Source organism: Drosophila virilis, chromosome X (genome assembly GCF_030788295.1).
Source record: "Drosophila virilis strain 15010-1051.87 chromosome X, Dvir_AGI_RSII-ME, whole genome shotgun sequence".
NCBI classification, from domain to species: Eukaryota; Metazoa; Arthropoda; class Insecta; order Diptera; family Drosophilidae; genus Drosophila; species Drosophila virilis.
The window spans coordinates 28,855,423-28,865,000 of record NC_091543.1 but is presented as its reverse complement, the minus strand read 5'-3'; the positions used below and the strand labels follow the sequence as shown (position 1 = coordinate 28,865,000).

At 43.6% G+C, this 9,578-nt stretch overlaps 1 protein-coding gene across 1 annotated transcript; it reads right to left on the bottom strand.

Moving 5' to 3' along the window:
* Positions 1-1,166: 1,166 nt before the first annotated feature.
* LOC6632193 (alanine--glyoxylate aminotransferase 2-like) lies at positions 1,167-8,737 on the bottom strand. Its single transcript, XM_002054945.4, has 4 exons — positions 8,387-8,737; positions 7,152-7,270; positions 2,564-2,798; positions 1,167-2,495 (listed from the first exon to the last, which is right to left on the bottom strand). The coding sequence occupies exons 1-4, from the start codon at positions 8,473-8,475 to the stop codon at positions 1,436-1,438; spliced, it is 1,503 nt and encodes a 500-aa protein (XP_002054981.1). The 5' UTR covers positions 8,476-8,737; the 3' UTR covers positions 1,167-1,435.
* Positions 8,738-9,578: the final 841 nt, after the last annotated feature.

Below are 9,578 nucleotides of genomic sequence, written 5' to 3'. Positions count from 1 at the left end.
GTGAGTATCTATAAAAAGATATAACTTGTGTTAGCTGTTTGTTAGGCCAGCTAGATATAACCAGAATATAACAAGAAGTTGAAGATACTTGTTTCCTTATATATATATATGGAAATAAGTATATATATATATATATATATATATATATATGTACAGATATAGGTATAAAATGAGATGAGCCAAGACATTTGCTAAAGGACAGGATTTCGATATCGATTCTTATCGCTTGCTTGGAAACGGGGCAAGTTATCGATTATCGGAAACAAATTCGTGCCCGGGCAATAGCAGAACCTACTACCAAAATTTCTCCAGCCCTTATAGATTTTAGATGGACCTACAGGAGTATAGATAATTTTCAAGTTGGAGATTCTTCGTTCTCCCGTGTTACATCGAGAAACCAAGTATATCTATCGAACATGATGGAAAACGCAATCTGCTGTAGATGAGCTCATTTTTCTACTGATTCTTCCTATAGCTCTATATAGATTAGATTTGCAAAATATATGATATAGTTGTCCGATGTTGATAGCTTTCGGATATACATACATACATTTCCATTTCTACCGAAAATATTCGCAAATAGTCACAGATATTTTCGTAGGGAAGTTGCGGGCTAAATTTGATCTCCAACCAACTTGTGGCATCTACCACATACGGTTGGATAAATTCAATGTTTGGGATCAGAGCAGCTGCTCAGTTCGTAGATATAAATCAAACTTGCGCTGAAAGTACGTCAGCCAGCAAGCTTTTATTGCGTGTGTCACACACCGACACGGGACACGGATGTGAGCCGAGGCTAAGTTTGAGCCGCGTGGAGCCAGAGCACACCAATACAAGCGCACATGTTAACCAATACACACGCAAGCAACAAAAGGGAATATGCGATTGGCTGGAGCTGCTCAGTTGATTCGATTTATTGCATAATCCCTGCTAAATGTCTTGCTGTTGAACATGGCGTGTATATATTGAATATATCTTTATATTTGCTTCTTTTGTATAATATTTTGTTTAAAGTACTTTGTACTTGGTTGGTGTCACTGAAAACTGAGAGAAAGCCTTACAAATATTGCAAATTATAAATACAAGATGTTTGATTTTTTTTTTTATTTTATTTGGTTTATATTTAAAAATATTTGTATATACACATTGAATATACTTTGTTGTTCCATAAGTTAGCAAAAAAAAAAAAAAAGAATAGAGAAAAATAATAATATTTGTGCCTACAATTCTAGATACTAGAAGTAGAAGCAGAGCAAAAAAAAAATGGAAATTCAACTATGTATCTAAGATATGGCTAACAGTAAGATATTGCTACAGCTAATAATAATAATATTAAAAAAAAAAAAAAGTAACAGTAAACATATGTAAACATAAATCTCTTTGCGTGTGGTAACTAAAAACTAAGACAGGCTCGGCGAGAATCCGGCTGCGGCACTCACACGGATTTGATGAGACGATCCTGCCGCTCGAACATTTTCGTCTTGTTGGCCAATGTGTCCGCGGCGGTGGCAATGACACCGTTTGTGGTAACGGCCGACGACGCCGCCGCAGCCGCCGCTGCGGCTGACTGTTGCAGCTGTTCCTGGGTGAGGGTGGTCAGGCATTCGCGGAACGCGAGCAGAAACTCATCGGCATTCTCATGATTGAAGCACATGGGCGGCTTTAGCTTGATGACATTGTCGTTGGGCCCGTCGCTGGAGACGAGCACCTTGTGCAGCTGTTTCATTCGATTGACCACCCAGTGGGCGGCCTTGGTGTCGGGCATGCGCGCCTCCCGATCGCTGACCAGCTCGATGCCCACAAACAGGCCGAGGCCGCGCACATCGCCAATGCACTCGAACTCCTGCTTCAGCTGGCTGCACTCCCGCAACAGATACTCGCCCAGCTGGTGGGCGTTCTGCTGCAGTCCCTCCTCGTCGATGATGCGCATCACCGCATTGGCAATGGCACAGGACACCGGATTGCCGCCGTACGTATTGAAATAGGCCACGCCCGTATCATAGAAGGCCTGTGCTATTTCTGGGGTGGTCACCACAGCGCCCACCGGATGTCCATTGCCCATGGGCTTGGCCACGCTGACAATGTCCGGCACCACGCCCTGTGTCTCGAAGGCCCAGTAGTGGCTGCCCACGCGGCCGAAGCCCACCTGCACCTCATCGGCAATGCAGAGGCCGCCTGCGCGATGCACCGCATTGTATGCGGCCTGGAAGTAGCCGGCGGGCGGCAATATCTGGCCACCGCAGCTCTGCAGGCTCTCCGCAATGAAGGCGGCGACGCCCTGGCCCTTGGCCTGCTGGCGCTCGCAGATGTCCGCTATGGGCTGAGCATAGAGGGCGCCCAGATCCGCATTCGGGTGCAGCTTATCGGTGAACTGGCCGCCATAGATGTCCGGGCATGGCGCCACATGCACATACTCGGGCTTCTGCTCGCCGCCAGGCTGATTGAACTTGTACGGCGAGATCTCCATCACGGACTGCAAGTGACCATGGTAAGCGCTGCAAGAATTTGTTATGCACATTAGACTAATGCCCAGCTCAGACTGGGGTCTCCAGTCTCCACTTACTGGTCGAGCGTGATCACGTCCAGGCGCTTGGTATAGTTGCGCGCCAGCCGCAGCGCCAAGTCGTTCGCCTCCGATCCGGAGTTGACAAAGAAGCAGACCGACAACGGTGCCGGCATCTTGCTGGTCAGCGTCCGGGCGCACTGCACCAGCTCGTCGTGCAGAAACCGATTGTTCGTCGAGATGGTGGCCATCTGCAGGGCCCCAGCACGCACCACCTCCGGATGGCAGTGGCCAACTGCAAGTGAAAGTTAAGATATGTTCAGCTATTTGTTCATTTTATCCATTTGTATACCCTTGCAAAGGGTATTTCAGTTTTGTCGTGAAATGTGTAACGCTCAGTAGGAGACATCTCCGATCCCATATATAATCTATATATACTCTTGATCAGCATCAACAGCCGAGTCGATCTATCTTTAGCAAAAACTTCACAAAACTCTCTCTTGCTGTTGCACGCAGCACAGATGTATGTCGGAACCGGCTGGATCGAACCACTATATCATATAGCTGCCATAGGAAGTCTTAACTGAAATACTCGTGCCACACAATTTTCAGCTTTTGAATCAAAAAACAATAACTTAGCTTTTCATCGAAGGGAGAAATATGTTCCATAACTTTATATGCCTTCACCTTTGCCATACGCAGTGTCATACATATGTAAATATTATTAAAGTGTATTTTGGAATATACTTTGAAGGCATCTCGATACATAAATCAGGCAGCATAAATCCTAAAATAAATATCACAGATTGGAATTTGGCTTCGAATCTTGCGATTCACGTGCTGTTACCCAATCGAGTTGGCTCCAGAGTTGGCGTCCAGTTTGCAGCGGCTAGTTTATCAATTCCAGTTGGGCAATAAAAATAGATTTCGTCATGGCCAAATGTCTGGCCGAGGCACGTTTTATCAGCGGCAGAGGAGGAAACGTGCACTCGGTTGGGCATCGCGTGCGCTTCACGTGATTCTCGAGGCGAGCAACTGACCCCCAAAATTGTGGCATAGTATTTAGCTAGCTCGGCGAAGCAGATAGCTGATGTTGGGCAGGGAAGGGGGAGGGTGCTAAACATCGAACGCGTAATCAGTCGACGGCAATGTAGAGACCCGCGATCCGGCCCGTTTATCGACCGCGTCCGCTGCCGGGGCCTGAGTAGCCTGGACCCGGGCCTGTCTATACAGGCCCAGGTCGGACTTCGGGGCGAAGATGCGCAAACGCTTTGATAAGCGAAACGCTTCTCACTCCGCACAGATCTGGACGACGCACTGTGGCATCACGTGAATCCCAATTGGATGCTTATTTTTAGGCGTGCTCAAACAAATGCGACAAGCGAATAGTTAGCGGCCGCTTGTGATTGCGCCGTGTGGGCGACACGACACTGTCCAACAAAATTCGGCTCGTTTGCTTAATCGAGTGTGAAATTGTGGCGGTAACATTTGATCGAAGGGAAAGCCGTTTAAGCTTTCCAAGTAAGTCTCAAATTATAGAGCCCAAGCAAAATTACAAATATATTTGTAATATTTTTCATAAGAAGAACCAATATATATATAAAAATAAAATTTAAATATGTTGAAGAACACCTAGAATATATTTTGAATATATTGAAGGAAAGTGAGTATATTCCAGATCAAAAATTAACTTGGTTAAATATTGTTTGGCAAAAGGTTTCCAATTAAGTTTTACGAAAGAATTGCTAACCTTTTATTTAATTTTGTATCAAATTAACTTCTGTCAATTTCTAAAAACTTTTTTTTTTATAATATATTTTGTCAATCTCTAACGATATCAGTCTCTTAATATTAGTTTTCTTTTTTTTTTTTAAGACTTAGTTCATCTCTAAAAGAACTAAATATTTATGCTGTGCGCAGTCTTAAGTTTTTGTAGGCATGTGTAAGAATTAGTCAAGTGCTGATTGTTGATTTTTCGCAATATTTATGTAGTTATTTTTTTTTATTCCTAATGGTTCTTTTTTTTCAAAGTGCGCATTTGACCGCATTTTTTGCAGAGGCACACGCACATATATGTACGTACGTACATATGTATTGGTGTGTGCATGTGTGTCAAAAGTGTTTTCCACATTATCTTGCACAGAATTTTCCACTCGCAATGGACGCCCCGCTGATTGCTCAGTTTGTAAGGCTTGAACAAATATTGAATGTAGACTATGGGCACACACTAGCCGGAGGGGCAGAGTCGGACAGAGGGGCGTACAGTCGGTTAGCTAGCCGGACAATCGGCCAAAGTGCGTAGTAAAGTTGCTCTTGTTCTTGTTCTTGTTCTTGTTCTTATTCAGATTGTTGTTCTTGTTGTTGTTGTTATCTCGCGTAGATTTCCACTCGGCACGAGACGTTCACATGTTGCCTGAACGCCCAGTTTCAGGGCAAGCTCTCAGCTGTTAGTTTCCATAGCTGATAAGCGGCAACTACGAGTAGTCATAGTCGCAGTCGCAGTCGCAGTCGCCGTCGCAGTCGCCGTCGCAGTCGCAGTCGCTGTCGATAGGAAAGTAGCACGAGATCATAGAATAACGTGGCGATTGGAACGCGTGAGGCGCGACGATTGAGATCAAAAGTTTTGTAATAAACAACAACAAATTGTTATTATTATTGTTGTTGTGCTTGTTGTCAGCAATGAGAACACGTGTACAGCGAACAGGCTTATCACGTTTTATAGAATAGTTTTCCTTCTGTTTGTTCTCTGTATTGAATGGTGGACTTCATTGGTGGACTTTTGTTGCGCTGTGAAGTGGGGGTCTATTGTGGCGCTGGGAAAGTCGAATTCGGAATCGAAATCACGTTAACAGCTTGTGCACAGAAATAGCCTCGATATTTGCCCAGGCACTTTGATTGAACGATTCAATGCTGATAATAAAACAAGCTTATTATTAAAACTGTTTTGGCTTCTGATTATTTCAATAGCTCAGGTTGCAGCGAATCGCATAAGTGTATTATTCTATGCTATTTAAAGACCTTAATTCATATTTATAGAACTATTTATAAACAAGCTGTGGCATGATTTAAGCTCGTATTATTGCTGATTCAACTTTCGATAGTGAGGACAGGGACACAAACACACAATAACACTGTATTTTCGAGTTCGACTCGAGTTCGAATTCCAGGCAAATGCGAGGATTCCAGCTCGAGTTCCCGGCTAACGTATTGGGCAGCGATATTCTGAAATGTACAGCTTATGTTTAACTGTTTGGTTAATAATGTTTGATGTTTTTTTCCGAGCCGCATCTGTTATAATTTTAGTTCAACCAAAATAGTTGCTATAAATACTTAACAGACTCTGGACACTGGGCCTTATCGGCCAACGTTGGGAACAACGAACCATAATGGCACAATGATTGTGCATAGAAACCACATAGTATATGTAGGTAGGTAGTTAGACGTATTTCGGGCCCATTTTTGTAGCTTATCAGCAATATTATAATTTGTTTGCACCCAGGCTCAGCATATGCAAATGATAATTTCGTAGGCCCCCTCGGGTTTGTTATTGTTTAAATGAAATTCAAAAAAAAAAAAAAAAAACAACAAAAATAAACAACAAAAATAATTTAATGGAAATGAAAATGAAAACTGCGCACAACTGTTAAACGGCGGCTTTGAAGAGGTCAGCATAACAGCGCACTGTTGTCAGCTTACATTGCAATGATAACAGCAAGCCTGAAGCTTACATAACAGTAACAGTCGACGCTGCTAAGCACTGTTAACGTGCATTTTGAATGGAAAATTCCGTAAAAAAAAAAAAAAGGGATAACAATGTGTGAAGATGCACTTGCTGGTGGTGTCAGTTGGACACAATTTCAGTTTCTCACAACGCAAATTGGCAAATTGCACACACGTCAATCATAGTTGATTGTTGTTGTTATTACAACCCCCCCTCCCACAATCCCTCTCTCACCACCCCAATCCGCCCCACAATCACTTGAGCAACTTAATCAGACCGGGCAACAGCTGCTGTTGTGCGCCGTGTGCCGCGTGCCGGGGCCCGAAATCAACGGGCAGCATCTAAAAACAGAGACGTACGAATAGGCCGGCCCCGGCCCAGCGCCAGCCCCAAGCAACGTGTGTGTGATAAGGCTGAGTCAGTTTTTGCGCCAGCTACTCGAATCAAATCACACAAAGCTGCTCAATCGGGGCCTGAGCATGCCGCCGATGTCTGGCCAGCCGGCTGAGCCGGTCTGCTCTGGGCCAGGCCGTTCTGTGTGCCGGGTGCACAACGTGCACAACCTTGAACTTGCCAAAGTCCCGGAGCATGCACTGCCCTACCGGGGGCATCGCTGCGTCCTATACGCCGTACTCTTACACGTGTCTTTCCGTTTTTTTTTTTTTTCTTTTTTTTATCACAATGCACCCAGACGTATCAGCATAAAGAAATTATTATGACGGACGATTGTTGTGTGCTGCTTTGAGCTGTGGACCCGGGCCTGTCGCTGACGAGCCCATTTCATCGGGCCCCGGTCCCGAGTCCGGCGCCATTAATTGACCCACAAAAATAATTTTATAATAAATGCAGATATATGTTGTTCAAATGGAAAGATTGTACAGATGGAAAGATTGCAAGTTAGACAGATTGAAAGGCTTGTCTACTTACCATGTGCCACATTATTGATGCAGTCCAGATAGCGTGTGCCCTCCTCATCGAACATATACTGACCCTGTCCGCGGACTATTTTCAATGGATCGGAGCGATAGAAGAGTTGGCAGGCTTGTCTGTATTATTCGATATTTGCGAGTTTTGAAAAGAGAAGTGAAAGGAGCACAAATTTGTTGATGTATTTCTTGTTTCTTGTTTTGCTTATCAAAATTATAATTAACTTAAATTTAAACATTTACATATATCAAAAAAAAAAAAAGCTGTCTGCCTGATTATCTCTATGGCATTCGACTGCAACAAGCTTGTTCGATGTGACGTCTTTGAATTGCCGAGTTTCTACGGCCTCTCGACGGGGCCTATGTCATCAACCATATATGTAATACCGTCAGAGGGCGCAGATACGGATACTGATATGGGTGGGGCAAAAGTGACGCCTCGTTATGGAGGTTAGCTAAAGTGTCTAACCTAGGATTATAAACAGTTTTTATGGGCGTAATTCTAGTAAGTATTTGCTCGAGTTGGCGCCGCAGCGTGTTTGTTTAAACTTGCAGTCAATAAACGTGTGCGATATAATTCACAACTGGTTTATGTAAACGCACTGTTAGAAATGTTAACTGTTTCAGGCGCAAATGCAGTTATCAAGTATTGTTCAATAATCGTGCATATACATATATGTACGTGCTTATGCTTAAAAGCGCCTTTGTTATTGCTGCTGGGCGGCAAATCGATAAAGACCAAAAATAAATGCGGCTACTTTCGGCCCATTCAGTGGGCCGCGAATGTTTGGCAATTGCCAAAAGTTTTGTTAGCATTTGTCATCGGATGACAAAAACGGCGGCAGAGCAGAGCACTGCACTGCTACAGCCACGGCACGGCACCCCCTTCCCCAGGCAAGCTGGCATGTGGCACTAACAGAGAGCAACAAAGAGCACGACAGAACGACAACGATGACTGTGCCGTGTGGGGATGCCGCTTGTTGACCTTGACAGCGAAATCGCTTGACAGAAGGTCACCTAACATGCGCATAACATATGTAAGTGCGAGCATCACATAACATAACGTAAACATAAACATAACATGTTTAACTACGTATGCATGTAATTAGCATGCATTGCAAATCTATGCAGTCACACACACACACACGCACACACACACACACACACACACGTTTATGCAAACAATTGTAGTCTATTTTATGCAATAGTTAAGGAAATTCATTTGTTTATACTAACCCAATGTGTTTGTTACGCAGCTTGATGGTGTCCGATTTTGACAGCTGCTGGCTGGCCACGGATTGCATTTGTTGACTTGCAAAAGGCATTTTTTAATTAATCTTTTTTTTTTTTTTTAATTTGAATTGAACTGGATTAAAATTTAAATTATTTGACTTTTATAGTTTTAAGCGCGCGCACTTTTTAAGTTCCAACTGTTCCGGCAAGGAATACAAGTCAACTGAATTGAAGGCTGTGAGTCTGACTGGTAAACAGGCAGGCTGATAGGCTGATAGGCTGATAGGCAGGCAGGCAGGCACGGGACGCCTTTAACGTCTTTGGGTGCTTAGAAATTGTCGCCGAATGACAAATTCTATGTGAGAGTAGAGCTATTTTATAACAGTGGCCGGCGCGACGGCGGCCAGCAGCGGCCACGACCAGCCCACTCTAGCCATATATACAAATGTATTTACATATATTTCTATACATTTATATATATGTATGTATATGTATAAGAATATGTACATGCATGCATACGTAGTTGCTGCCGCTGCTGTTGCTGCTATTGCTGCTAATTTTGTTGTTGCTGTTTGATACTGTTGCTGCTACAACAGACGCTGTTATTGGCTGACGCGCTGTTACTGTTAAGCGTCTCAGCTGGCCATGTGCATGTGTGTGTGTGTGTGTGTGTGTGTGTGCATGTAAGTGTATCGGCAACACACACGTGACTATCAACACTGTTATTGTCGCTCTCTTTCTTCGCTGCTGCAAGTGTGTGCGTCTGTGTGATAACAGCAGCCAGCCTGAGCGTAGCGCAACGTGTGTAAGCAACAGCAACAATAACAAGTATTACAGCAACAACAGCTGAGCCGAGTATCAGCCAACCAGCAACGGCGCTGCGTGTTATTAGAGATGCGCACGTGCGTGATTCCAATGGGAACGAAAAAAAAAGCAAACAAAATAACTTCGAATGTTTTTTACATACATTTATGTGCATATATTGTTAAAACGTGCGTGCGCGTGACACGTGCTCACATCGAGTTGTTATTGCTGCTATTAAGTTTGTATTAAGTTTCCTTCTAAAATATGACGTTGCATCAGTCGGCAGTCAATAACATGTTATTAATCTATTTATTGCTGATAACCGACTATATATTTATAGCTTCAACTTGATTATAAAAACTATAGAAATTAGTCCAACGACAACGAATGT

Excerpts from the sequence above, each read along its gene's own strand:
- LOC6632193 (XM_002054945.4), bottom strand. The coding sequence starts at position 8,475 with ATGCCTTTTGCAAGTCAACAAATGCAATCCGTGGCCAGCCAGCAGCTG. Across the intron at positions 7,271-8,386 it reads CTGCGTAACAAACACATTGG|ACAAGCCTGCCAACTCTTCT; the intron begins GTTAGTATAAAC and ends CGAATAATACAG. Across the intron at positions 2,496-2,563 it reads GACGTGATCACGCTCGACCA|CGCTTACCATGGTCACTTGC; the intron begins GTAAGTGGAGAC and ends AAATTCTTGCAG.